This window comes from Cucurbita maxima, unplaced genomic scaffold, assembly GCF_002738345.1.
Source record: "Cucurbita maxima cultivar Rimu unplaced genomic scaffold, Cmax_1.0 Cma_Scf00021, whole genome shotgun sequence".
Lineage (NCBI taxonomy): Eukaryota > Viridiplantae > Streptophyta > Magnoliopsida > Cucurbitales > Cucurbitaceae > Cucurbita > Cucurbita maxima.
Window position 1 is genome coordinate 2,435,103 of NW_019272037.1, and position 27,655 is coordinate 2,462,757.

The 27,655-nt window shown below is 34.9% G+C and overlaps 4 protein-coding genes across 20 annotated transcripts; 2 read left to right on the plus strand and 2 right to left on the minus strand.

Annotated features, from left to right (window-relative positions):
* Positions 1-244: 244 nt before the first annotated feature.
* LOC111495258 lies at positions 245-13,782 on the minus strand. 11 transcript variants are annotated; one of them, XM_023145219.1, is made up of 29 exons: positions 13,615-13,781; positions 13,293-13,494; positions 13,023-13,147; positions 12,741-12,857; positions 12,382-12,528; positions 12,043-12,229; positions 11,843-11,949; positions 11,598-11,755; positions 10,693-10,814; positions 10,496-10,587; positions 10,036-10,279; positions 9,850-9,913; positions 7,514-7,659; positions 6,278-6,348; positions 5,987-6,160; positions 5,450-5,527; positions 4,821-4,922; positions 4,654-4,743; positions 4,472-4,547; positions 4,294-4,387; positions 4,131-4,200; positions 3,834-4,013; positions 2,524-2,646; positions 2,339-2,422; positions 2,059-2,243; positions 1,777-1,915; positions 1,414-1,473; positions 936-1,040; positions 245-850 (listed from the first exon to the last, which is right to left on the minus strand). In XM_023145219.1, the coding sequence occupies exons 1-29, from the start codon at positions 13,708-13,710 to the stop codon at positions 737-739; spliced, it is 3,552 nt and encodes a 1,183-aa protein (XP_023000987.1). In that variant the 5' UTR covers positions 13,711-13,781; the 3' UTR covers positions 245-736. The 11 variants fall into 11 exon arrangements, with proteins under 11 accessions (XP_023000987.1, XP_023000985.1, XP_023000988.1 ...); XM_023145217.1 differs by having other exon boundaries at positions 11,843-11,964; XM_023145220.1 differs by having other exon boundaries at positions 11,867-11,949; positions 12,028-12,229.
* A 1,058-nt stretch (positions 13,783-14,840) lies between these two features.
* On the plus strand, positions 14,841-16,905 carry LOC111495264 (elongation factor 1-delta-like). Of its 2 annotated transcripts, XM_023145228.1 has the most exons (8): positions 14,858-14,918; positions 15,011-15,118; positions 15,269-15,385; positions 15,504-15,582; positions 15,698-15,818; positions 15,913-16,026; positions 16,362-16,524; positions 16,672-16,905. In XM_023145228.1, coding segments are annotated over exons 2-8 (681 nt in total). In that variant the 5' UTR covers positions 14,858-14,918; positions 15,011-15,032; the 3' UTR covers positions 16,673-16,905. The 2 variants fall into 2 exon arrangements, with proteins under 2 accessions (XP_023000997.1, XP_023000996.1); XM_023145229.1 differs by lacking the exon at positions 16,672-16,905 and having other exon boundaries at positions 14,841-14,918; positions 16,362-16,525.
* A 430-nt stretch (positions 16,906-17,335) lies between these two features.
* LOC111495191 (UPF0235 protein At5g63440) lies at positions 17,336-21,088 on the plus strand. Of its 2 annotated transcripts, none has more exons than XM_023145118.1 (7): positions 17,336-17,538; positions 17,940-18,054; positions 18,727-18,880; positions 19,331-19,427; positions 20,009-20,097; positions 20,486-20,554; positions 20,847-21,088. In XM_023145118.1, exons 1-7 carry the CDS (start codon positions 17,424-17,426, stop codon positions 20,904-20,906), a joined length of 699 nt encoding a protein of 232 aa, XP_023000886.1. In that variant the 5' UTR covers positions 17,336-17,423; the 3' UTR covers positions 20,907-21,088. The 2 variants fall into 2 exon arrangements, with proteins under 2 accessions (XP_023000886.1, XP_023000887.1); XM_023145119.1 differs by having other exon boundaries at positions 17,344-17,538; positions 17,954-18,054.
* A 203-nt stretch (positions 21,089-21,291) lies between these two features.
* Positions 21,292-24,811, minus strand: LOC111495190 (exocyst complex component EXO70B1-like). Of its 5 annotated transcripts, XR_002720282.1 has the most exons (3): positions 22,653-24,811; positions 22,199-22,260; positions 21,554-22,001 (listed from the first exon to the last, which is right to left on the minus strand). XR_002720282.1 is itself a non-coding variant. In XM_023145117.1 (2 exons), the coding sequence occupies exon 1, from the start codon at positions 24,654-24,656 to the stop codon at positions 22,683-22,685; it is 1,974 nt and encodes a 657-aa protein (XP_023000885.1). In that variant the 5' UTR covers positions 24,657-24,811; the 3' UTR covers positions 21,292-21,404; positions 22,653-22,682. The 5 variants fall into 5 exon arrangements, 4 of the variants coding, with proteins under 4 accessions (XP_023000885.1, XP_023000882.1, XP_023000881.1 ...); XM_023145117.1 differs by lacking the exons at positions 21,554-22,001; positions 22,199-22,260 and adding an exon at positions 21,292-21,404; XM_023145114.1 differs by lacking the exon at positions 22,199-22,260.
* Positions 24,812-27,655: the final 2,844 nt, after the last annotated feature.

The following is a 27,655-nucleotide window of genomic DNA, read 5'->3' on the forward strand; positions in this document are numbered from 1 at the left end:
AAAAAAAAAAAAAAAAAAAAAAAAAAAAAAAAAAAAAAAAAAAAAAAAAAAAAAAAAAAACTCAATTTTTAGAGGATTCATATAATTCTTAATACAAATATTTTGAACAAATATCCATACCTCCGTTCAATACAATTTCATCTTGGTTTCAAAAGAAAGGAGAAAAAGCAGTATGAATTATTAATCATTCTAGTCTAGATGGGAGTTGAATGGAATCTAAAAGTTTAACCAAAGAAAACTAAAATGAAAGCTACCTATTTAAGAGGACATAAATTAGCAATGGCAATAGGGCATAGATGAATGAGAAGTTGTTTGTTTTGCTCAAAACATCTTTTATCTCCATCTGCAGGGTTACAGAATGCTACCAAAGGTTATTCGTTCAACCCAGCAAAGAATTAATGGGAAAATGTAAGAACATGGTGATGATTCTTTTCCTCTCCTCTGCTTCAAGTAAATCAAGATCCAAATTTGGGATACATTTTTTTTACCGATGCCACAAAACACGAGTCGCGGATGACCAAAACTATGATCAGCTCCATTCCTATACCAATCATTCTGAACTAACTTTCAAAAAAGAAGGGAAAAAGAAGATTTACAAAAACCTATACTTTCATACTACTAGAGAAATTGGCTTCCAGACGGACCCCATGAGATATAAATTAGATTTGAGTGAGCACTGGCGTCTGGAGAAGCATGGAAATTAATCAGAGACTCGAGGATTTGTACAAATACCAGCTTACATGAAGTAACTAAGAGCCTTCTTTCTCCTAGAGCCCCCTTCACCGTAGAGCTCGTTCCATTGTAGCAGCTCGGTCATGTTTACAGACTCCGATGATACGCTTGCACACACCTGATTTGGTAAATTTCTCAAGATGAGACTGAGCAAGAAAAAAAGGCATGAAGGGATGAATTTATAGTTTGGGGTCTCTTATTACCCGTTCATGAGCATATTTGAAGTCGTTCATATTTAGAGGCCGAATATCTTCACTTCCACTAAGGGCAGGAGCAGGCCTGCCATCCGCGAGAGCTGCAGCACGCTCCTGTCACCACAACCACAGAAAGTTACCAATATGATGAGCTTGCTCAAGAGGCGACCATCATCGGAATAAAAATGTTACACAGCAGCCCGAGAAAGACTTCAACATAAATTCAAAATAAAATAAAATAGATCACTCATCCAAACTCATCGAGTATTAGAAATCAAGCTTACTCCATAACGAAGAGCTTGGCAATTTTTTCTTTTCCCATTTTTCTTTGAAGTTACAGTTCTGAATCATCAAAAACAGTACGTGCAGCATGACAAAGAAAGACTTTGACAATAGTAAACTAAATCATCGCTGTTATCTAGCATATCTATGTACAAGGAATCAAGCATGTGGCAACAACTAGCTCACTCATAATAAAAGAACTTGCCTTTTTCTCCTTTTCCAATATCTCTTTAATTGGACGGTGTGCAGCAGCAACGGAAAGATTCTGTTATAGAACATAAATAAATAAGAATCTGTTGTAAAACATAAATAAATAAATGAGATTCTGTTGTAAAACATAAATAAATAAATGAGATTCTGTTGTAAAACATAAATAAATAAATGAGATTCTGTTGTAAAACATAAATAAATAAATGAGATTCTGTTGTAGAACATAAATAAATAAATAAATAAGATTTTGTTGTAAAACATAAATATATAAATAAGATTCTGTTGTAAAACATAAATGAATATGTTTGTTGCAGGAAGTGAAACATCAACAAAAAGACAGAAATTGTAGCGTACACACCTTAAGGTCACTCCCAGAGTATCCATCTGTCATAGTAGCAACCGAATCAAAATCAAAGTCTGGAGACAAATCTTCTTTTGCCAAAATAACTTTGAGTATCTTTGCTCTGTTCGGAGCATCTGGCAAATTCACCATCAACCTGCAGATTAAATAAACTGAGGATCTTTGACAAATGAACAGTAAGAATGATTAAATTAAAAGATTATAAGAAGACCATGTGTTTCTCCAATGAAATGAACAGACAGCATGCTCTGAATTAGTACATTTTATGCAACTGTTTACCTACGAGGAAGCCTTCGAATAACAGCTTCATCAAGATCAAAAGGTCTGTTTGTGGCTGCAAGAACCAGCACCCTTTCTGTGTCCTTTGTTCGCAAACCATCCCAGTTCACCATAAATTCATTTTTCATCTTTCGCATGGCTTCATGTTCTCCTGGATTTTCTCTTCGACCCAGCATGCTGTCAACCTAACGAATATCATCAATTAGAAAAAAAAAAATGCTTGGTGAATAGATAGCCGTACTATTAGGAATGATTGATGGACAGGAGATGAGAGGCTTACTTCATCAACAAATACAACACTTGGGGCAATTTTACTGGCTAGAGAGAAAACAGCTTTTACATACTTCTCACCCTCACCAAACCACTGCAGAAAGACAGAAGAATTTGTAAAACAAAGAGCCCGTAGTAGTAAACCACAACTGTACACGAAAATGTCAAGGTCTATAATAATTATTTTCCATTAACCTTTGATGTAATGCTTGACATGGAAATGTTGATAAAATTTGCACCAGCTTCAGTAGCCACAGCTTTTGCGAGCATCGTCTTACCTGTTCCAGGTGGACCAAATAACAGAATGCCTTTGCATGGCTTCACATACAATAATAGCTAGTGAGATTCTTTCACCAAACAAGGTTGTTCAGTACATAACCGAGCAACATGGCAGGCATTGAAAAAAGATTTAATTTCTGAAGTGCAAAATAACAAGCAGATATTTAAGCCAACTAAAAAAAAACATAAACATTGTAGTAACTTGGCACTCAAGAAAATTTCCCTCTTAACTGATATCCATTTTTTCCTTTCTGCTCTTCCTTGGGAGCTTTCCCGGGTGGCATTAGTTACTACAATAATGTACAAGCAAAAAACAAATCCTTATCGAGCTCTTCAGTCCAATTGATTCGCTCTCTGTAAATGATCTGCTGCTGAAGATGTCAATCATATGTTTACATACTGCTCCCTTGCCCAAATTTGTAGCTTTTTAAGTACAATTAGCCTTCTCATGTTCAGGGCAAGACTAATTCTTAACCCTTCCTTGGAAGTTTCAACTTCAAAGAGAAGATCAAGGATCTTTGGTTTAATGCTGGGTAGGACAGAAAATTTTGACTGTTTTGTTTAGATATTCGGGACTACATACATTTTGTAGTCCCCAAGACGCACTCTTGGTTCAAAGTGCTCATGACTCGTCTTTTTCTGATGTTCCTAATTAAGACTCACTCACTAGCCTATCAGCTAGGTATTAGAAAAATGTATGGGAAAGATCCTAAGAACTTTCAGAATATAATCAGGAAAAATATATGGGAGATAGTGATGAAAAAGGTAGCAACTCGATAGCTGACAGTGGGCCTCCCTCCATTTCTCTCTTAGAGGTATAGGAACCAAAACACTTACTAGAGTTGTATTACAAGCAAGAGAGAGTGGCAATTGCTAAACCTCCGAGAGGCATGGTATTCTCTCCCCTTTTTACCACAAAGCTCACCTCAGAGATCATTTCTATTGCCTGCCTATCAGCTATACATAAAAGTAGCTTTTAAAACTAATTAGTAAAACGACACTTACAAACTAAACTGTCAACTGTCAGTTAAAATTTTAGAAACTGTATTAAAAATGAAGATAAAAATGAAATGAGTATCAACTTAAAAATAAAATAAGAAAAACAAAATTACAATGGATATGGTAAAGTAAAAAAGAACATGAATGCAGAGGATACATGGATGGATATCCATTAATTACTCCATACTAACAAGACATTAGCAGGATATATTTATTATTACTTATACCTTTGTCAATTGTCCCTTGCAGAAAAGTTCGGGCCTTTGTAAAGGAAGCATCACCAACTCCTTTAGAGTATCCTTCACATTTTCAAGAGCTCCAATATCATCAAATGTTACTCCTATATCACTGGGTGGGATAACGTCTGCTAGAAGCCTTTTCTCAAATTCATTCTCTGTAACAACATCCTAAGTTTACAAAAAGAGTATGGAAATTATTAACATAGTTAACCAATAGTTGTCAAAACTGGGAAAAATAAAATTTGACTAATAAAAGAGCCAACAGCAAGAATTTGTAATAGAGACCTTGAGTGACTTCTTCATGCATTTAGATTCATTCAGGATAGCCTGTAAGATGCTGATCCCATATTGAATGCTGAAAAAATGCAAAACAAAATTACATTTGCAATTAGTTGAACAGATATGGCAGAAAGAAGTACATCCAAAGGGGAAATAGGAAGAAGGCGACCTCTCACAAGACAAAAGAATTCTAGAATCAGGATCGGCTTCTAGATTCTGCATTAAATGATGGCTTAAGGCCCATCCAACTACCTTCTCTGCACCTGTAATAGATGAGAAAGTAGCACTCAGAAATGATGATAATAGCATTTGTTGATGGGATTTCGTAGAATTGAGTTATAACTCACTCTCATTCGTAAGTGTTTGATCCTTGATGCATAATGTCTCTAGACCTTCACAGTCCATTCCACTCCTACTCAAAACCTGCTTTTGAAAATGTTGACCATGAGATTAAAATCTAAAAGCCCTAAATCAACAAGACCAATAAATGTGCTCATCCAAAATTTAATTAGTAAAGGAAAATGCTTACAACGCGCAATTGATTGAGATTTCCCTTCATTTTAAGAGTTTCGGCATCTCGTTCTAACTGGTGCTTCCATGATACAAGAAGGCCCTCATCCTGCCATTAGAAAAGGACAGTTTAAAATTTATCTCCAAAAAAGGATATGAAAAACCATAGCATCCTTTCTTGTAAACCTGCGGCATGTGGATTGTAACTTTGTTGGGAAATAGTTTAGTAAGAAGTTTTGTTGCTTTTGGAACTTCCTTCCCTCTATCATGCAGTCTTCCAAAACTATCCTGTGAAAACCACAGGAAAGTACAACATCATGCATGTGCAAAACCAACATTCCAGCCTAATCATAGCACAGCAATTTTCTTTTTAACATAAACAAAATAGTGACAATTACAAGTCGTCAAGATTTTTATTATCCTGAATTTTTTTTTTAACAAGAATACTATTAACACTAAAGCTTATTATTACTCAAAATGGACAATTCATCGTACCAACATGGGATGGTACGAGTAAATTTTGTATCATACTTCTTATCAACACATAGGACACTATCGAAAGTCATGCATTCAAAGTCAACACAAGAAATAACAGAAAAAATTCCCATTTTAATAAAAATCGGTGAAGTAAAACAAGAGAACGAAGATGATGTGAGATCTTATAATTATCAGAAACATTTCTAGAAACCATCTCTTCTCCATCAATGCACAAGTAATCAACACCCTTGAAACATTCAACAACATGCATCAAAATTGTGAAAAGTAGAAAACATAGACTAGAACTGTTATATGTTACTAAGTAAGCAATAACTGACCATTACCGGAAATGCCAAGTCAAGAAGAGCAGTTTGATTGCTGCCAAATTTTGTGAAAAGCAAGCCACCGGGATGCGACTGCAATGAAAAGAAGAAAGCAAATTTCGTGAAAAGCAGGCCACTGGGACACAGCAAGGACATGATAATATTCATGGAAGAGTGGATTAAAACTGCAACTAAATAATTAAACCAGGTTTAAATTGACAAATTTCAAATATTATCAAATATAGGAAATGGACCAAAATCTCTCCCTTTTGTCTATTTTAATGTTTCTAAGCAGAGGACAGGATTCAAAAGAAAGGTTATTTCAAGAAGCTCAAATTCTGTTCTGAAGATCTTCACATATTCACATTCTCAAGTGTATTGCCCGGTATTAAGAGTTCTATATTATGAATGACATCTTTTTGGATAAAAATTTTAAAATGGAAAAATTATCATGTGAAAGTTAAGAAACGTCTCAGCAAACAAATTGAATAAATAAACTTAAAGATTAATCTAAGCTCAAACTCTTAGGGACAGTGCATTAATAGGAATCACCTTCTCCTTGCGGTTGTCAGTATGAGTATGAGAGCCAATTACTATAACATTGTTGGGAAGCTTTTCCAGTCTACTTTTAAAAGTAGAATAGGAATCTAAATTTCCAACAAGAGACTTCTCAGCATCTTTCATGAACAAAATGAAAGGAGAATTTCTGCTTTCACTAAATACTGCCTGATTAGACAAGTTAGAAAGGCTAATAAGATGATAAAACAAGAATTTTAAACAACAGAAATTTACTATTCTAAATAAAATAATAAAAACTACAAGCCTAAACACGATAAATTCTACCTCAAATAAAATATCAATAAGAATCTTATCCAATTCTTCCACGCCAGAGTTCTCCAAACGTAGATCGGTTGCTAAGGAGAGAAAAAAAAATATGTATATTTGTCACTCTCACAGACGAGGAAAATCTGTAACTTAGTACCTTGTTTGAAGTAGGTTTCATAAACATTGTTTAAACAAAACAACTCAATAGATAAAACTTGTACTATAGATATTCAAGCAAAACAACTTACTCCTAACTAGTAATGAGAGTTCGCATAGCTGTTTTGTAAACAAATCAGCTTTCATTAAGACAAGTAAAGCGCAAAAATATGACATAAAACAAGATCCAAGCCGATGCAACATGCACATTACCAAAAAAACTATCTGCATGTCAAAGAAGGACCTCTAATTTCTTTCCAGCCAAATATACTAAAGAATAGACTGAGAGAAAAGACATCGGACGTGCTTAAATTATTTTAAGGCACACTTATACATAATACATTAATTAAAGCCAAGGACAAACTAAAAGGTGCTCTGGAAAAAAAAAACCAGTTGATAAGACAGAGACTTACAAGTAAAAACACTAGAAAGATTGAGAGACAATGCACAATAATCCTCGATCTAAGGAATAAGATTGACTCAATGGATAGCAGAGAGAGGAGCTGACTTAATTGATTTTGTATAAACAAAAGTTTATGGAAACAAAGTTCAACGAAAGGGGATCAAGAAATTATATGTCAGGGACAAAGAATATAAAAGGAAAAATTATGATGTTTGGTCCTTCGTTAGATTTCATATTTCTCATTGGCCTTCGATTTTGAAGATCTTTAGTCACTGTTCTGTAGATACTACTTTGCCGAATTGGAGCCCTTTCCTTTAGGAGGCTTCCTTTTGAGAGCTTGGTATTTTTTATGTCCTCGTATTCTTTTATTCATTCTCAATGGAAGTTGTTGTTTCATCGAAGGGAAAAGGGAGGGGGGGAAATTGAATTTTGAAAACTGAAGAATATTATTTTGAAAGCCAGGGCCCTCCAAACCAAACTTCACAACATTTCCCCCGCACAATATTAACTAAGGACAAAGAGCTTGAAATATAATGCATGACCGGTAACAGTTGGCAAGGGTTAGCACCATTGATTAAACACAATAGTAAATTTTTACTAAATCATTTCCACAGGCACATTTGGGAAATTACATAAACAATACATGATTTTAATGCAACCAAATTTATTGAATTTGCATAATAAAAAAATAATACCATAACAGAAATATCCATAGCCTCCTTCACAATATCCCCCAAGATCAACTCCATCAGGTATAAGTTTATCAAACTTAACACCAATTTTTGATGAAGAGTTGTCAAAAGTTAATACAACCTTTCCGCGAGTTCCATTGGGTGGGCCCCTGCAAAGTAAGAAAAAACTCTTTATATTGGAAATACAAGTAAATGAGCCCTCACATGTCAAAGATAAGAAGAGAAAAGTACAACTCAAAAGCAAGTAGAAATAGGATTTCTGTTGTGTGTCTTGGTACTTACAGAGGAAAAAATAAGCATACATGCATATAAGCAAAAGGAAAAAAAAAAAAAAAAAAAAAAAAAGAAAGCCTCATATAAAACATTGAAAATTAATAAGGTTTGATCATATGGAACTAAAATTATGTACGTTTAAATTGATATTTAATAAGGAATTCAATGTCCATGCTTGTACAGTGTTCACAGATAATTTTGCCTAGACTACTGAAAAGGATATAGCCACTGGATCAAAGACAATGACATTGTATACCCTCGTTACAATGGTAGGGTGGCATCTATTCCAAATATATGCTCCAACAGAACATGTAAACCCCAGTCTATAAGAAATATCATTTTTTATACGAAACAACTTTCATTAAATATGAAAGACAAAAGAATAAAAGATGGCATCACGCAACAAACCAAACCTGATTATAGAAAACCGCCCAATTAGTCCGAATGGAAGAAAGCACATAAACTATAAAAAGCTCTACAAGTCATACACCAAGGAGAAGTAGAATAAGTAATAATTTCCCAACAGTCAATGAAATTCCTATCTATCCCCCCGAAAAATTCTTCTATTCCTTTTGAGCCAAGCCCACATAGTGGGGAACTGAACTGAACTGAAGAATTTTAGCTTCCCTCTAAATTATTTTTAATAAGAAGCCGAACTTTCATAAAGATGAACAAAAAAAAAAAAAAAAAGGAAAGACAAATGAGAAGCTCACTACAAGGAGGACAATAAAAACAAAAGAAAATTGCATCGAAAACTCCAACGATAAAAGTTCTACTGCTTCTATTTATCCCAATGTTATCAAATAGCCAAAGAGAACCATTTGATATATCCCAAAAAGGAAGATCAAGAAGCACTAATCAAACATCACAGAATGATTTCTATTATAAGCTAGATTCACTCCAAAAATGTTCTCCAAATTAAAACAGCAAGCTGACTTCTCCCCACTCTGCACATAACACCACTAAGGACACAGTACCATAGAAAAAGACCTCTGGACAAGATCAATAAAGTCAGTCTCTTAGTGGTTTTAATTCAAGACGATCTAAAAAGAGGGGAAACAAACAAGACGAAGCAGGGACTCAACTAGGACAAAAATGATCTACATGAGAACACCTGAAGAATCAAGAGTTTAAACATAGGTGTTAAAGCCACGGAAAAAATGAAATCCATGAAGAAGAGAGGTAAAAAAGACGCACGCATCAGAAGTTCCCCAAACAACAGTCACATAAGATTGAAGTTGTATGAAGGGGAATTCAAAACACAAAATGACTTCATCAATAGATAATTTCAAAACCATGGAAAAACAACGGGGATCAACGAGATTGCATTCAGAGGATGTTGTATTTACTCGTTATAAGATTGTGCCACAAAACTTCATACTTTAGATGGAGCACAATAACCATTCAACTAGAAGAGCCACATCTTTGAGCCATAAATTTTTCCTCACACAAATGTGAAACAATGGCACTGCATCCTTTATAGAGGAAATCAACTTCTCTTACAACTGTGACCTTCTTGTAAGATAGATTATTACCCCCCATAAAATTTGTACTCTAAAATGTGGGATCAAGCTAAGACAGAGCTTATTTTCCAATCAAGAAACTTAGCTCTTATTGGGGTGGGGGGAGAAGAATACAAAAGGGCTTAAAAAAATGAAGCCCAAAAAGGGAACCAAACAACATCAGACCTGACCAGACAAAAAACAACCTCAAACACAAATGGAACCTGAGAACGATCAAGTAGATAGAATCTCCAAAACAAGGTTGAGAACTAATGTCAAACCAGTGATCTAAAATGTTGTGCATATAAAAGCTCAACGGATAAATTAGGAAAGTAAAGAGTCAGGCTGTTAGCATATCAGTAGGTATATTACGTATTGCAAACAGCTAAAAATATTTTGCATATACATACACAGCTAAGTTGGTTAATATTAAAAAAAAAATGGGAAAACAGCAATAAAAAGTATTTGCTAACAAAGAAGAAGTAAAACCATGGAGTACATAAGTATTAGTCACAAGAAAAACAGAACAAAACAAAACAAAAACAGAGTACATAAGTATTGTACCTTGCGGGAGATGTTGCTGGATATATCCCACCAGAAGCTGAACCTATAAATTTTACTCTATCACCTGAAATTTTTGTATTGGGGTAAAATTCTGGTGACTAAATGAAGGAATTGTACAACATGCTAAAAACAAAGGAATAAGAAGACAGATGCAAAAAAGAAAAAGAAAAGAAACCAATCCTATACCAATTTTTAAAAAGTTATTCTTTGCTGTCCCAGAGGATGATGGTATTGAGTCCATCTCCATCTTAGGTTGGGAATCAGGGGCGGTTAAAGTAGCATTTGAAGAGCTTGGAGTATCTTCTTCACCAGTCACTTGATCTGTGTTCTTGGTGGTCTCAGTAGATACGGTACTCTGTTTTGAACAACTACAAGACTTTGCTGCATTAACTCCATCCTTCAGCAGCTCTGCTTCCTTTGATGATAAACCCTGCAACACATTGGAGCAAGTCCTCATCACCCCTAACAAAGTGAAATTTCAAAGGAAAAAGTAAAGAATGAATGAAGAATGATATTTGCTTTTTGGAACAAAATTACAGGCATAATGTAGAATACTAAGTTCAAGAAAGCCATCAAACAGTGAAATGAACATTAGAGAAAGCTTGACCAGGATGTCAAATAAAAAAAAAAGTGATCACAATCTTACACCCAAAAACGAATGGCTGTCAAATATGAGTAGCTTTGCTCCGTAGTAGTTAGCAAGTGCCTTCGCTAGCATCTCTTGATATATCTCTGAACCTGCAATAACATTGTCCAAATAAATGGAAGTCGAGTATTATTAGAAATATGACAATGGATTCTCTAACCTTTACTACCGAGAGGGAAAAAAAGAGAGAGACTAACCAGCAGGACCAGAAAGTAGAATTCGTGGATTCACTGTATTTAATTCTGAGGCATACTTTGAATGTTCTTTATGCTTCAAGTGTATGTAAGAAGCAGCAATAAGCACGTTCTTCGTATTCTCACTGCAAGAAGCAAACGAAGTCATCAAAATTCCATATATAGTGCATATGTAAATGTTAGAAAGTCTAACTGGGATTAGTTTAGTTTAGTCAATGTTAATTAGTATCTTAGTTTAGTTCAATATTGAAATCGTTTCAACTCATTGGTGGTGTTAGTTGCAAATAAAAGTTCAATAATGCATTGCATATTTTTTTTACTATTAATGACCTCCATTCTCCCTTACAAGCTCAATTTGGTGCCTCTCGTATTACTAATTTCTCAGATCAACAGAACCTTGGAAAAACCATGATCCAACTTTTATTATATTGTCTGATCCACAATCCTAAATACACTCCGCAAATTTGTGAGAGTTGTAAGATAACATAGCAAAGAAGGTGGTTTGAGGAGTTTTTGACCCAAAAATGTTAGGCCTAGTGCCTAGTATGGTGTATGTCCCTCTCAATTATCCTAAGAGCAACCAATAAACATAATTCACACAGGTTGCAGATCACCTAGTCTGTCCCCCTTGAATTTACAAGACACTCCATTTTGACGTAGGACCTCAAGAATGAAGCACATCCCGCTATTTTGATCAGAACAATGTATACACACACCAACAAAGACACTCATGCATGTCTATGGAGTCTCGAAAGAGAAAAAACATGGATAACTCCAAACATGTAATGCACATCCTAGTCACATTGTGTAATAGAAAAAATGTTGAGTTGACATAGAAATGGTAACTTAATCACACAACAATTAGAACAATTTATGAAGAACAAAACATGTAATGGTGGGATGTGTACCTCAAATAGTATGGAAAGTTCTCAAATGAAACTTCTAAGTCTCTTCCATCAACAATTCCTGCATGAACATCTTCTTTAAATGCTGCACACCGCAAAGACATTCCTGAGGTTGATGCTGGCTGCAACTCCCCAATCCACTGGTTTCTTTCTTCCATTACCTGTTTACAGATACTTTTGCTCAATTTCAGTTTACAACTAGTTGACTGAGCTAACATCCTGAACAAAGGCCCTATCAAATCATTCACCCCAGAGAGTTTTACATTGCCTGCCTCTATGAGAGCATCTGAATTGGAGCCAGGATGAAGATTCCTGCTAGTGGTGCTTGGGTCTACAGCTTTGTCATTTCGTACTTCTGGATTTGTGTTGGCTTCAAGAGCATCAATTTCAAGTTCCATTGCATCATGAACAACAGAATTAGAAAGTTCAGCACCTTGGTGTGTTTTACCGCTGGTCTGAGAGGGAGGCTTCCAACGTGATATATCCTGCCTGAGGCTTGAAAGAGATGCCAATATCGAGGCCCCAGCCACAGCAGAAGGATCACCAGTCCTCTTTCCGAGCTGCAGGAATTTTCCAACACCACTTTGAACATCTAAACCTTTAACAGAAACCTCATTCATAAGTTGCTGAAATATCTATGTTGGTATAAATCAAGAAAAATGTATCATTCATTGAAAGGTAACAACCAGGACTTTGTTAGATGGAGGATGGCAGTAGATAAACAATGTATAAAACAGACAGAACAAAAAAAAAAAAAAGAATGATGGATTTGATGACTGAAGGATACATAAGCATGGTTCCCCAAAGCACCAAAGACCACTTCGTCACCAGAATTTAGCACACAGCTGGAGCTCTTCTTGACGGTCAACCCATTAACCATCACCGATCCCTTGCCTCCCGTACTTTCAAGCACTGCTACAGCACTACCCTCACGCTGTTAACCCCCAGAGTAAAAATCCAATGAATTATTCATAGTTCATAAATATGTACTAAAATAATTGCAGTAAGAAAATGTCTAAGCCACTTGAGAAAGCTCTATTTTAGTTCATTTAAACAATGCCGCAGAGTTAGTATGTTTAACATAAACTGTTTTTTCTGTATTTTATTAGCTAAATGGATTTTTAAATAGGTGCACTTTGAAGTTACCTGAGTGTGCTTGATCTTGCAAAGTGTCCCGCTAATCGTGTGATCCTTCAAGGGAAAGTTGCAACCTCTACTAGAACCAATGGTAAAATTTGACGAGAAAATATCAACATTGGGGTTCTGCGTTAAAAACATTGTTCAAAATCCAATAGATGGAGTGAAGTTGTATCAAGTATATTTGAAAAACGGGTGAGAACTCAATTTGACTTGGATCTACAATTTGTAAAAACTGATGTGCAAAAACTAAATGATATGTTTCAATTTCTTTGATAAATGTTGAATCACCTGACCGAACTGTGATAGAAGCCTACACCAAGGAGTTGTCGTCTCAAAATTTGGATTCTGCTTCGCAGCATAGAGACTCCAGGATGAAAATGAACTCCTAGGCTTATCCCCCACCAGCGAAGTTCCTTCAACATTTGAAACAAACCAAATCAAATCCAGACGCCGAAAGTTACCTTCACTCTACACTTCTTTTTCTTATCTTTTATTTTCTTTAATCAATTAAGACTAAAAGTTATGTGACCAATAAACTTGGGAGTACGAACCACCTACCCTCGGCGATAGGAGTGGTAACAGCGACAGCCGCTGGTGCAGCATCCTCCTTCAAAGAGCTCACACCTTCTCCAACGTCAACTCCGGCGATCGGACCACCGCCAGGTCCATTATCTCCAGGATCCACAGTCGGCGGGGTGCATAATTCTTTAGAATTCTCCACCACCGGCATCGATTTCTCTGAACCACAGCCATTTTCCACCTGAAACCGCAAATCTCTTAACAAATCAATACCCAAAACCTCCAAATAAGCTTCAACCAACGTTCCAATAAACTCAAGACTGGCAAAACAATACTTAGATTCCACTCATCAGACAACAACCTTTTGACGCTTCGGGGACGATGGCTTATCCTCGGAGGACGAAGATCTTTTGCTGTTGCTTCCAGAGAGAGATCCACTTCTTCTCGTTGAAACCATGACTCTCTCTTCTGGGTTCCCTTTTCCCCTCCTTTTTTTTCTTTTATTCTTCCCCTTCGATTTCCTATCTGTTTAACGCCATATAAAGGACACGAGGAAATTTAATAGAAAGGTTAATATTTAGTTTTTATATTTTAAATAAATTCCGGTGCTTCGAAGGCTGCATGGAGATTCAATACCCACCTTCAAAAAAAATATAATAAATAAATAAATAAATAAAAATTATTGAGAAAAAATATATTTTTTTATTGTTGTTCAAAATATTATAATTCTATAACTAAATTTGAGTATTTTAATACTATATTTTTATCCTTTAAGTTAATCTATGTTTCTATATTTTTCTTTAGTTTAGATTTTATATATTTATTCGGGAGTTTTTACTAAATTTACTTTTGGTCATCTGTGTTAATTTCATATTAAATAATATAATTCTTTTAAATGAAATTAATAATAAATTCAATATCAACATATTTAAGTTAATTAATGATAAAATACCAAAAATGGCATCAGTAGTAAAATTTTACGGGTAAATATGTAAAAAACTTGTAATATTTTTAAGGATGTATTAAAAATTACATTTTAAAGTCAATTGTAAAAAAATATAAACCACTTAATTAAATTTTATTTACAAAAATAATATATAGTTTTTATAAATATTTATTGCGTCATATAATAATAATAATAATTTTTTATTTATTCTTTTAGAACGTCTCAACATCCAATTAATATACAAATATTAAACATATATATACACATAATTTATTGTTTTCTTTGAAATTAGATAACATCATATTACCAAAATAATATTTTTTTTCTAAATATTTATTACGACATATAATCATAATAATAATTGCTTATTTTCATTTAGAGTGTTTAACTATGTTAATTCAACCGGTTTAAATATGCAGCATACAGAACGACAAAAAAATATATATATTAATTTAATAATTAGTATGATTTAAAATGTTTTTAAAAACTATGTAATTTTATTTAACGACAATATACAGATATTTTATTTATTTATTTATTTTCCCCACGTGGTCCAAATCCAAAAGTTGAAATCTCCACCGTTGATTTACGAGGACCTCAATAAACCGTTCGTGTGCAGTGCCCTTCCTATTGCTTTAAATACTCGACAAAGCCGTAGCCCTAAACCCTCTTCAGCTTCTGCAATACTTTATTTGTGTGTTCTAGCTTTGCTGTTGGCGGTAAGCTTCCGATCACTCATTTTCGAATTGGATTGTATAGTTATCGTCCAAAGACTAGGGATTGTTAACTAGCTGTTTGAATTTTCGAATAGAAAGAAATCACATCACTCTGCAATGGCGGTTTCATTGAGCGATGTTAAGTCGGCAGCCGGTTTAAAAAAACTCGACGACTACTTGCTCAGTCGTAGCTACATTTCTGGGTTAGTTATCATCTCAAATATCTTTATTTGAATTTTTGTTCATTGGAAGATACTTGACTTGTGCTAGAATTGTTGAAAGCAATGGTAATGGTTTTAACATTGACTGTATTGAATCTGTTCTTTATATGTTCGACGAATGATCATCCTCAGGTATCAAGCTTCGAAGGATGATATTGCTGTTTACGAAGCTCTATCCAAACCCGTTTCCAGCGACTATGTCAACGTATCTAGGTGGAGCAATCACATCGAAGCACTCTTGAGAGTCTCGTAAGTCACCTAATTGCTTAATTTTGATGCTTTGTTCCATGGAATTTATATTCGGACATGATGGTTTTGTTCTCGCTACTAACTTGTTCAATCGCTGGCTTATATTATGGTTTTATAGTGCTGTTTTTGGAGAGGGTTCCGGCGTTAAGTTCGATTCTGCAGAAGCAATTGCAACTCCACCAGCTGCTGATGCAAAGGTGATAATGTTACGCAAACTTTTTTCCTTGTTATGTGATCCATATACCCGAGAGACGATAGATTGTGCTTTACCCTGCTTTTAGAATTTAAGATTTACTCTGAAACACTTACCAGGCTAGCGGTGCTGACGATGACGACGACGATATGGATCTATTTGGCGAAGAGACTGAAGAGGAAAAGAAGGCCGCTGAGGAGCGTGCAGCTTCCATAAAGGCTTCATCAAAGAAGAAAGAGAGTGAGTTTTAATCTCCATCGATTTTGGCCTCGATATTGTTCTCTGATTTTAATGACGTGTGGTGATTCTTGTTCTCTTGGGTATTTGATTATAGGTGGCAAATCATCAGTTCTGATGGATATCAAACCTTGGGATGATGAAACTGACATGAAGAAACTTGAAGAGGCTGTAAGAAGCGTTCAGATGGAAGGCTTGCTTTGGGGAGCATGTATGTTCTTATATCCATGCTGTTGGTTTATAGGCATGATATTGCTTCATAATGTCAAAAGGAATATGCACACCTTTTGGTTCTTATTCAATGATAATCTATGTTTCTCTTCACTGCCCTTGAATTTAGTTGATCCATTAATTGATTCAAGTTCACTGCCTATCAAGAGAAAAATGGAATTGATAGTTTAAATGGGCTTTTTCTTATCCTTCTTTGTTTTAGTTGTCTAAAGTGCTATCTCGTGTCAGTGTCATTTATCGACTCGAGCATTGTGTAATGTAAATGATTGTTATATATCTTAGATTTATGTGTGTTGACACTCGGTTAATCTGCAGCCAAACTCGTCCCTGTTGGATATGGTATCAAGAAACTGCAGATAATGCTCACAATTGTTGATGACCTTGTGTCCGTTGACACTCTCATTGAAGAATATTTGACAGCTGAACCCATAAACGAGTATGTCCAGAGCTGTGATATCGTTGCCTTCAACAAAATCTAGTAAGTGCCATGTCTTGATTTTTTTACACATAAGCTAGGGTTCTTTATAGTTGTTTGTTAACACTTTTTAAGTGCATAAAAGTCGATCCAATCACCTGTTCTTGAATTCGCCACATATTTTTAACAATTTATTGTTACTCGTTGCAGAGGTCAGCTTCTATCGAGCCCAAGAGCCCAAGAGCAGGTCGAATGAATGCGCGATGTTATTTGTTCATGATTGCATGTCTGTTTCTCTAGTCTACACTAATTATACTTTTGTTTCGGGTTCCGTTTTGTATGAAGTCATGGTATTGCTCAATCTTATCTTAATAAGATCTAGTGATACGCTTGTGTGCTATGAACTTATTGATGATTTGAAGATGTGAATGAAATATGTCCAAATAAAAGTAGTTTTCATTAATTTTATTTTGTGTTTATTTTATATTAATTAGTCTTAAATAATTAAAATAATTAAAGTAGTTTTCATTAATTTTATTGTCACAGTAACAAATAATTTAAAAATACACATCATAATTATTTTAGATTACCAAAAGTAATTATTAGTAAAAAAAAAAAAAAACTCAAAAAGGAAAACTAAATTCAAAATTGAAGGTTAAATGTAATATTGTGAAATTTAGGGACTAAGTAAATAAAAACTCATAATTTATGAATAAAACTGTAATTTTTGAAATTAGGGATTAATCAAAACTATATTCGAAATTTATGGACGGAAAAATATATATTATTTTTTTAAATGAAATAAGGGTTAAGAGGCCGATGATGGGCCATTATCTACAAATGGGCTTGCGCCATACAAAAGCAGGCTTGCCCGACCAGGACGAGAGCTTTATCTGGTTCGTAGTTGTTGGTCGAGGACCGGGGAAGGAGAAGCGAGGAGGAAGAAGAAGAACGAAAAAGCCATGCCGAAGAGAACAACGCATACGTACTCGAGCGAGGACGCCGCACCAGATGGACCAGATTCTGATCTCTTCGTTTACTACTGCAAGCATTGTGGATCGCACGTCCTAATCACTGGTACTCCTTCGTGGACTCTAGACTTTCTTTATTTTTCCCCAAACAAGTAAGTTGAGAATAAAATAGGAATAAATTCATTGCTTCAATGTGGAATCAACAGTTAGAGATGATTGGAAGGTATTTATGTATGAACTGAATGCAGTTCGATGAAAATGTTCGTTCTATTTGACGGACGGATGCAATCTAGAGTAGGTTATCTCTCCGCTTTATTGTGAAAATTAAGCTGGGATGAGGAAATTTAGGTGCACTTTACACTTTCTTCATGCCAAGTTGCCTTCTTCTTGAAGCATAGTATTCTTGAATTAGAGTTCATGAACTAATGATCAGGATTATTTTGCTATCATTCCAAGAAATAAAATCTTTATGTGGCATTTGACCGTACTGAACACATATACTATAAGATACTCAATTGCAGAAAATGCCGAAAAGGAAGACAGACAAGGCTTTTGTGTTGGACAAGAAGAAACATCTTGCAAGGTTAAATGTCAATGAGGCGGGAAAAGTTCTATTGAAAAGGTAACCCTACTTTCTCTCTACGTGTGTGCGCGTGCATTTTCGGGCATTTCACTTCTGTATAGAAGGGATGTGAATGAATTTACATTGGAGATGGTCTACAGGATTTTACCTTTTAAGTTGATATCTGTTCTTTAGATGGTCAAAGATTGATGTTTATGGGGCGATGTAACCAATTTGAAATTTCTGACTAGTTTAATAAATTGGGGTTCAGCATAAGGTTCGCTTTGTACTCTGTGTTGCCCATTATAATATAAATTTTTCCCAAATAGTTACATGTAACTCGACCTCATGAAGATATTCATTCCATCTGAAGGATGGATGCAGGATTGTAATCTAGAGGAGGCTCTCTGTTTTATTGGTTAAAATAAGCTTGAATCAGGTAATCTAGGTTCATTCTGTACCATCTGCGTGTGGAAAGACAATCTGTGCATATGCCTTCTTTGAGAATGAACCATAAACAAAAAGAATAAATATGAGATTGATAATTTGAAAAGAGGAGAGTTTCAGGCACGCATTTTCATTCAGGAGTGGGCTTTCCCTCTTTTGGGAGAGATCAATGATCTTGCTGTGAAAATAGTCTAATGTGACAGAATACGACTTAAATGTTTATCGAATTGGGAAAATATGGAAAGTATTGAATTAACATTTTTGTAGCTTATAATTATTTTTCAGGGGTGAAGGGAAACTTGAAAGGCAATACCGCATGAACTGTATAGGCTGTGGACTCTTTGTGTGTTATCGCTCAGAGGAAGATTTGGAATTTGCTTCTTTCATTTATGTTGTTGATGGTGCACTCAGTACTGTAGCTGCTGAAACCAATCCACAGGTATGGCAGTCTATTATAATAATAGCAACCGTGATTCATTATATTGCTCATATTGTTTATTTTTCACTGTAAGCTTCTACACAATAATTCCAATTCCAAGAATTTATCTAGCACTTATAGCAATTCATTGCTAACAGTTTGTTGGTAAGTTGATCTTTCGTCAACTTCTGATGGACATATCATATAGTAAGTAGAGTTCTTAAAAAATGGTTTGTAACATATTATTATATTGACAGAATACAGCTTCTATTATATTATTATAAAAATCATTGAGATGAAAATAATGAAAGTTTTACCAGCTCTTACCTTCTTTTGGTTGTTGAGCTTTAATTAATTCTTGGTGCATATACAATAACAATATTAATGTATTCTTTACAAAGGTGTTTCAATATCATGTTGTGATTTGTAAATAATCACATCAATTCTCACTCAAGAAAACAACTCTATTAGGATGCTCCTGTGCCACCCTGTATATCTCAACTTGAAGGAGGACTTGTCCAAGTGGCCATAGAAGTTGAAGATCGAGCACAGCGCTCAGCAATCACAAGTATAAAAGATATAATTGCTGTCATATTTATCTTTATGCACGTGATCTTTATCTGTAAACTTAAATTAAACTTTAATTTTGTTGTAGACAGAATGCAAAGGTTCTACATCATTGCACGAATCCTAGCATGCAATTGTGATTCAAATATTGAAACTAGATGAATTCTTTGATGATTAATCTTTGTTATTGTGTTGTGTAACAAAGAAGAACAAGGAAGGTCAAATTCTGGTACCTTAGATTAAGTATAATTTCAAGAATGAAACTATACAAATATAAGAATATCGTAGATTTTTGGACTAAGGATCAATTTTTATTTTGAATGCTAGCTTGTTAACGTACTGTCTCTGGAAGAAAAATAATACAATTTGTTATTTGATTAGGTGGGAATTTTGTGGGTGAACTCTAGGAACAGTCGGTTTATACTGAGAGTAACTTGTATACATTCTAATTAAAAAGCTGTCTTAACTTTTACCCTGCAACTGTTGATATTTACTCACATATAATACTATTTTTCTTGATTATAGTTTCCTCTCATACAAACACACACACACACACAAGAATGATATATTTTCTTTTTGCAGGAGTAAATGCTGATGATGTACGTGTTGCTGTTGCTGCGCCTGCAGCCCGGGGAGAAGCCAACAATGAACTTTTGGAGTTCATGGGAAAAGTACATTCTGATTCTTGTTGAGCTATTGATATATGTTTTTGGTTCTGGATCTTCAATGCCTGCATTATTTTGCATCCCCTTTCTCTAGAATTTGTTGTGGGGGGAGTGATCAGGGAGCATCTTTGGGATTTGATTAAGATAAGCATCGGTTAATAGGGATTTTTATATAACTATTAGGTTAGCCTTATTATTTTGGATTGGTTCCATTTTTTCTAATTGTGCGTGAGGTTGCTTGTTTTTGGGCTCGATTTTCATATATCTTTTGTATATCCTTCCTTCCTTCTTGGTTTCTTAAAAAAATAAAAACAAAACTTTGCATCCTCTCTCTGCCTCTGCATGTACATCAGCCAGCTTCTTTTACTCAAAAAAACTATTTTCTGCAAATCAGGTCTTAGGACTGAGGCTTAGCCAAATGACTCTCCAACGGGGATGGAACAACAAATCGAAGCTTCTTGTGGTGAGTTGATCACTCCTGTAATGCACATGATATTCAACAGTCCCCTTTTCTCTTCTCATACTCGTACTCATAGGTGTTGTTTCTTGCATATTACATTGCCACCCACCATCTGTCTTGTTTTTTTTTTTTTTTTTTGCTAACTTAAGTAATCTGGCACCACATTATAAGAAAAGCACAGCACTTTATAACCCACCTTAGTGCTCGTTATCTAAACTGACTATTTCTCAGCGATGTTCTTGATGCTTGTCGGTGCATCTTGTTTTTAAGTCTAATATTTTGGTAATTATTTCAGGTTGAGGATTTGTCTGCCAGACAGGTGTATGAAAAGCTTCTCGAGGCTGTGCAACCTTGACAACACTGTTCAAGAGATGCAGTTTTTAACTGCGACATCTTTCATGCTTTGTTAGTGATAACGGATAAACCACGAATTTGTGATGGGTGTTTCTGAACCCGGACTTTCCACCAATTGCTAGTGGAGATTCAAACCTATGACACTCATAATTAAAATCATGAGAAAACTAAACTTTCCCCTTCTTTTTTTAAAAAGACCAACTAAAATAACTTTGTAGATTTTTTTTTTTTTTTTTTTTCGAATTTCTAGTACAAATAACTATATGGGGGCATTTGACAATTGACATGCAGATTCGGCACCATAAGTCTAAAATTAAGCTTAGAATGATAGGAACGTCTAACAAGCTATTAACCATAACCACATTAGAAGATTGGCCGGTGCATCCTTCAAATTTGACACAATTTTGAGCCATCAAATAGTGCATAAATCGGGCTTTCTAAGCCTTTGATTAAGCCTTGACGCAAGTGGTTGATGGCTTAAAAGGCAAATTAAAGTGTCCTGCAAGGCAAAGCCAACCCACATAGAGAATCTTCATACCAGTACAATCCATCAGAAAAAAAACAAGAGCTAATTTACATTCTTAGACCATAAGAATAGACATCATTTCTTGACAATACACGTGTCCACGGTTCATTGGCTAAAACATCCGTGAATATAGGAAGGATATGATCCCCCACTATTTAGATAAGCTGCTGAATAGGATGTTTCTCTCAAGTCTCAGCGAGAGAAATATAGAAGCAACCAAAAGAAGCCATACAAGACTAAAATTGTCACCAACAAGAACTTGGAAACAATCAGTTCCCCATCCAAACTTCTCTAAAAGCTGGCTAACCAACAGAGGAAATAGTATAATCAACCAAAAGTTTCAGTCCCCACAAGAATATCAGTACTTTAAAGCACTAAATTAAGTATAAACCAAACAAATGAACTAGGGGGTTACGAGACCTCTCCCATTGTTGTTGTTCCCGGATCACCCATCCCTTCCTTCCCCTTCGCCCGCCCTAGTGAGATCCGATTTGATCAGATCTCTCGAACGAAGTTCAATGATAGGAAGAGAAGACAGCTGGCAGGAGATCTCGTTATCCTTGCCACTACCTAATGCAAAAGTACAGAAAAGGCATTCAACAGAATTGATGACAATGATCTTAGGTGATATCAATGTGCAAGTACTGAAGGTACATCCATGTGTCTAAAATGCCACCAACACCGATTATCATGCAAGATTTCCAACACCTTAAAGCAGACTACTTCAGCAAAAACTCTTTCTGAAAACCAAAAGATTGAGGGCAAACCAGTAGAAGTGAAGCAGATTAGCCAGATCTGGGACAAACCTCAGAGTCAGTCATAGATGCACCTAGATTCAACCAAATGGATCATAGTTATCACCAACAGCAATAACCTACTAGAGATGTTAAACCGTTTCGCCGCGGAAGTTGCAAGTGATAGCCTGGTTTTGATCTTAAAGATTACAATATGCATTTAAGAATGTTTCTCTACTAAAGAGATAAGGAATGATGATTATTGAGTAGCAGTTTCATGTACATAAGGTAAAATCCAAAAATGTATGACATTATAAAAGATACCAAGTAAGAAATGCACGAGCCCAACCATGACAATCAAGAAATACATAAATTATAGCCTATAAAACATGTACATGAGTCTTTCTGACCCTATTGTATTAACAACAAAGAACAGTAAATATCACGAAACTAGATTCAACAGGGCAACCTCTTCAATGGGTCATACCTGTATAAATAGAGTCGGTTCAATATCCCTCTATGAACTACTTTTTCTTCTTAAGTTGTGTATAACTTGTGGTGATCCTTCAAACAAATCCAATAAATAGTTCTCCAAGTCATCCGATGTGTACTTTATATACCTCCCAGCATGTCTTGTATTCTCTAACTGACTTCCATGCCTTCCCAAGAAGGCACGATATGCAGGTAGCGCTTTTGCCGATACTGAAATTCGGAGCTCCTCTCGTAGTTGAGCATCGGCAACCTTCCAACCTGTCTGAATTCTATAGATTTCCTCAAAGCCAGCATTGAAATTTTTGAACTTTTCCTTCAAAGTAGCTAGTTTCAGGGCACTATTGGAGCTCCCACCAGTACCTTCTTCCTTCAAGAAAGTTAATAATTTACCCCAAGACGCCCTAAGATAGTTCGTCGCATATATGCGAACCTGGCCTCGGCGCTTACGAACCCAGCGGTCACCCAAGAGCTTTCCAAGCTCAGAATCTTTTGCTTTCTGCACAATGTATTGTATATTGTTCATGAGAAATATATATTGAATCGAATCATCGCCATAGAGTTTGGATTTTCTTTCTAGATTGGTCTCCAGTGATGATAACAATGAATACAGCCGACGAGGCAATGGTGACATAGTTTCCAACTCCGAATTTTCAGCACCATCGCCCCCTAGGTGCTGCAAATCTTCGTCGTCGCCTTCTAAAAGTGCATCAAGAGTCTTACTATAAACCACAACCAATGTTAAGTAATTCATGACATAACGAGTGAGCGGGTGAATCTCAGCATTTAACATTGTTTTCTTAGAAGTCTCATTCCGAACAGCATTCTCAAACTCAACAAATGTACCTTTAGCGGCCTCTCCCAGCCTAGAAAGCACTCCTTGCGCCTCCTCAATCACAAATTCATCAGTGATCATAGCCTGCAAGTCCGGCAAAACGTATTCCAGAGCTTCATACATATCTAGAATACGAAATAGCTTCTCCACTGACCTTTCCCCCATGGCAATGGCCTCTGCAAAATTCAGTAACTGCCTGATGCACCCTTTAGCAGTCTCATTGAAGCAGACTTCCTCGGAGTCATCGGACCCGCTGAAGATATAGTCACACAGTCGCTTCTCGCCCGTCAAAAGGACTCGGACACTGACCTTAACAGCTTGGATCCATTTCTTCATCTTCTCATCCAAGATCTTCCAATCAATTTTCTGGACATCCTCAATACTTAGCTTCTCAACTCCAAGAACCACCAAGCATTCATCAAGAGCATCGCGTCGGACACCAGTATACACGTTGAGACACTCTTTTTCGTATCCAGACCGAATCATCCGGTCGGCAATCTCTTTCAAATCAACGACAGCGTCAGGATTGATCAAATCGACTCGCAAATCATCGCCCAAACTGACACCACGCTCATGGAAGATTCCAGAACCACGGTCAACATCGGCAAACGACTCAAACTCATCGGAATTTTCGCTGTCGTGTGAAGCAAAAGAGAGCGAAACCTTCCGAATTGAACCGTAGAGATGCTCCGCATCGAGAGGGACAGTGTTCCGAATCAACATATGACGAAACTCATCCTCAAGCCTCGACATAGCGATCTGGATCGCGTTCTCAGCACGGTCGACGATCTCAGCAGAATCCGAACGAATTGACAAGTCATCGATCCACTGAATGATATCATCCACCGCCGATAAGTACTCAGCCGCCTCCTCCGGCGAATCCTCCCAATTAAGGGAGTTCCGAGAAGCTCCAGGACCAGAATCCCAACGAAGAATCAGCTTCTCAGCAGCTTCATATCGATCCCCTTCCCTCTTCGAATCTCCACTGTTGACCAAACTGGAGATATTAGAAAGACGATTGTCAAAACTAGAGAAGATCAAAAGCATGTCTTCTTGAACCTCCTTGGGTGTATTGAGGCTCTTAACAATCTGCTGAGCGGTAGCCATAACTCTATCCTCCCCACCACCGCCGCCGCCGCCGCCAATACTTGTGGTCGTCGTCGCCATTCTTTACAGCTTCCGTTAACTAATCTCTCTCCCTCTCTCTATATAGGGTTCGTCCAGACAAGATTCAAACACCAAAATAAGGAAGAAGGAAGACACTTCCAAGAACCAAATAAAAATAGGTTTCAGACAAGGGATGGAGAAACGAAAGACGAAGGCTCATGAATATTAAAACAATTTATTTATTTATTTATTTATTTATTATTATTATTATTATTATTATTTTTGGAATAAATAGGAAATGTCTGTGCTGTGAATATTGGGTCCCACTCCGACTTAAATTCTCCAAACACTACAAGCCGGCTTCTGTAATAACAACTGTTAAACATATTTTAATTTTAGGTTTTTATTTTTATTTTTATTTTTATTTTTATTATTATTATTATTCCCTGAATTATCCCAAAAAAATATATTTATATTTATATATATATATATGATTTTTAATTTATTCGTTCAAAATTACAATTTGACCTTCATTGGCGTGGAATGTCGACTTTCAAGATCTGAATTTTCCGGGGTTGGGGTTTGGGCAATCGTGCGGCTCGGTCCGGTTCTGTTCTTTTGAAACCCGACCGTGGGGTCGGGTCTGACACTTCTTCTTGGTCTCGGTGTCCCGCGCCGCCCGATTTTGACCCGTCTCAAAATATATAATAATCGCCTACTTTTGTTGAATTAATCTCTCATATTTTCTTCTATTTTATTCCCATATTTTTTTTAATATTTATCCAGAGTTAAAAATTAATAATTTCAGTTTTTAGATTTTATTTTAAAATCTCCATGAATTTTTTTATTTTAAAACAATTACTCACCTAATTAATTCTAAAAAATAATTAAAAAATATATATATATATAAAAGGACATAAATTGAAACATGGAATAAAACCAATATAAATGAATTATGGATAAATAAATGAATTATGGATAAATAAATTTTTGTATTTTATGAGTAGTTTTTGCTAATTTTAGATAGGTAATTTATGAGTCAACTAATAATATGACAAATATCAGAGAAAATATCTATGTTTTTTTTTTTTTTTTTTTTGGCTCAGAATTTAAAGAAAGTGGAATTCTCTCTAGATTCTATCTCATCCAAATTAAATGGTACCTTTTCAATTCCAATGGTACCTTTTAGAATTTGTGGAATTTTATGACTTTATTGTACGGTAAGTATTTAGTTTTAATATGTTAATTAACCTTTTATAAATATTTTAAAATTATATCGGATTATCGTCGTATTGTTCCAGATCATCACTGCACACATTTCAAGTTACAATTTCTATTAAGGGTAACATTCTAGTTTTTTAGATTTTTTTTTTTAAATTTAACTAAATGAAACAATAATATTATAAATTTATATATTCCAATTCCTGAATATTATATATATTTAATAATGTTAATTACAAGTACATAATTTGATAGAAGTACAATTTTGGAATTGAAGTGGAGCAAATAAAAATAGTACAAAAAAAAAATAAAGAATTAATAACAATATAAAAATTTGAAAAAAAAAATGAGTGGGTCTAGAAGAATCCAAATGGTTGACATAGTCCCGACAGACAAGCCAACATCCACGCAGTCTGCCACGGCTTGACAGTGCGGCGCCGAGTGCCATTACCCTTTGTCTTCGACATCCAAACCAAACACCGCTCGCTCCTTCCACCTCATTTTGAACCAAACTCAGCCGAATGTTCATACGATATTTTATGTTTAAATTGGATGATATCATATTACTGTAGAGGCTCGTAGTTTCTAATACAAAAATTATTGTCTTATCCATAAAAAATTTGAGTTGCTACTACTCGTTCATCGATATGTACACGCGTGCAAAAACTACTATATGAGCACATGTCAACTATTCTCACCGAGTTAATTTGTATCAAATGACTTGTGATATATTTGATAGTGATTTTAAAATTGTTAAATTTACCATTCAAGTTTTATAATTTAAGATCAATTTTGATAGCATAAAAATATCATTTAAGCGTTTTAAAATAGATAATTAATTAAATTTTTACTCAAAATTTAGCTTTTAAATATAATTTGATTAAGGTTTATTTATTTAGATGCAACTTGGGAGGTTTTCAAATTTTAAGCATCCAAATAATTTCAATTATATTGAGTCTTTGACCGATAATAAGTCAAACAATGCCAACAGTCTCCATTTTTTTATTTTTTCCATTTTTAGAATCTGGAATTTATTATTATTATTATTATTATCATTATTTTTTTAATTAATTTGAATTTTTTAATTTGTTTGTGGTTTTCCACTAATATAAATGGGAGAAAGTTGTTAGATTTATTGATTATTCAGATCTGGAAGGCATATGATTCTAATTTACCACTTGTCACCGCCTTCCGATTAAATTTTACATTTATTTTTCAATTTTTAAATAAATTTAATTTAAATTTTTGTTAATTTTAAATTAATTAATTTAAAAAAATATTTCTACATGCAGGTTGGTTTTGATATCATTTACTCACTAGATATTATATCTTTATCCTAGGATGTATTCTCGTTAGTCTCCCGATTTTTTTAAATGTGTTTACTAAGGAGAGATTTTACACGGTCGGTTTCTAATCGACTTGCGATCTTTAAATATAAAACTCTCCAAATTTATTAAATATAACATCCAATTTTTTTTTCTTTTTGTTTAGGGTTTTTAATTATAATATTAAAATAAAAGGTTAGGTTGCAATTTGATTTAAAATAATTACATAAAATGAGATTTAAAACAGTTGCAAATATGGGCTATTTTAAAGTTATATCCAAATAAAAAATTTGTACAGTTGAATAGTCTCGTCAATAAAACGTGCATTTATTGTTGACTAACGTCTATTATTAATATGCAAATTAATTATGTAAAACTGTTTAAACCACTATCAATTTTTTTTACCGTTTTTATATGTAAGAAAATAATAATAATAATAATAATAATAATTACATTAAAATGTTTTGATGGGCACAAAAAAAAAAAAAAAAAAAAAAAAAAAAAAAATTTTTT

What these genes read in the sequence shown, in the direction of transcription:
- LOC111495258 (XM_023145211.1), bottom strand. Translation starts at nt 13,710, where the DNA reads ATGGTTTCAACGAGAAGAAGTGGATCTCTCTCTGGAAGCAACAGCAAA. An exon ending in CGTCCCCGAAGCGTCAAAAG is followed by an intron (nt 13,495 to 13,614) that starts GTTGTTGTCTGA and finishes TTGCGGTTTCAG; the next exon opens with GTGGAAAATGGCTGTGGTTC. An exon ending in GCAAGATCAAGCACACTCAG is followed by an intron (nt 12,529 to 12,740) that starts GTAACTTCAAAG and finishes GGGGGTTAACAG; the next exon opens with CGTGAGGGTAGTGCTGTAGC.
- LOC111495264 (XM_023145229.1), top strand. Translation starts at nt 15,033, where the DNA reads ATGGCGGTTTCATTGAGCGATGTTAAGTCGGCAGCCGGTTTAAAAAAA. An exon ending in AGTCGTAGCTACATTTCTGG is followed by an intron (nt 15,119 to 15,268) that starts GTTAGTTATCAT and finishes GATCATCCTCAG; the next exon opens with GTATCAAGCTTCGAAGGATG. An exon ending in TTCATCAAAGAAGAAAGAGA is followed by an intron (nt 15,819 to 15,912) that starts GTGAGTTTTAAT and finishes ATTTGATTATAG; the next exon opens with GTGGCAAATCATCAGTTCTG.
- LOC111495191 (XM_023145118.1), top strand. Translation starts at nt 17,424, where the DNA reads ATGCCGAAGAGAACAACGCATACGTACTCGAGCGAGGACGCCGCACCA. An exon ending in ATCGCACGTCCTAATCACTG is followed by an intron (nt 17,539 to 17,939) that starts GTACTCCTTCGT and finishes ATATACTATAAG; the next exon opens with ATACTCAATTGCAGAAAATG. An exon ending in GGAAAAGTTCTATTGAAAAG is followed by an intron (nt 18,055 to 18,726) that starts GTAACCCTACTT and finishes ATTATTTTTCAG; the next exon opens with GGGTGAAGGGAAACTTGAAA.
- LOC111495190 (XM_023145117.1), bottom strand. Translation starts at nt 24,656, where the DNA reads ATGGCGACGACGACCACAAGTATTGGCGGCGGCGGCGGCGGTGGTGGG.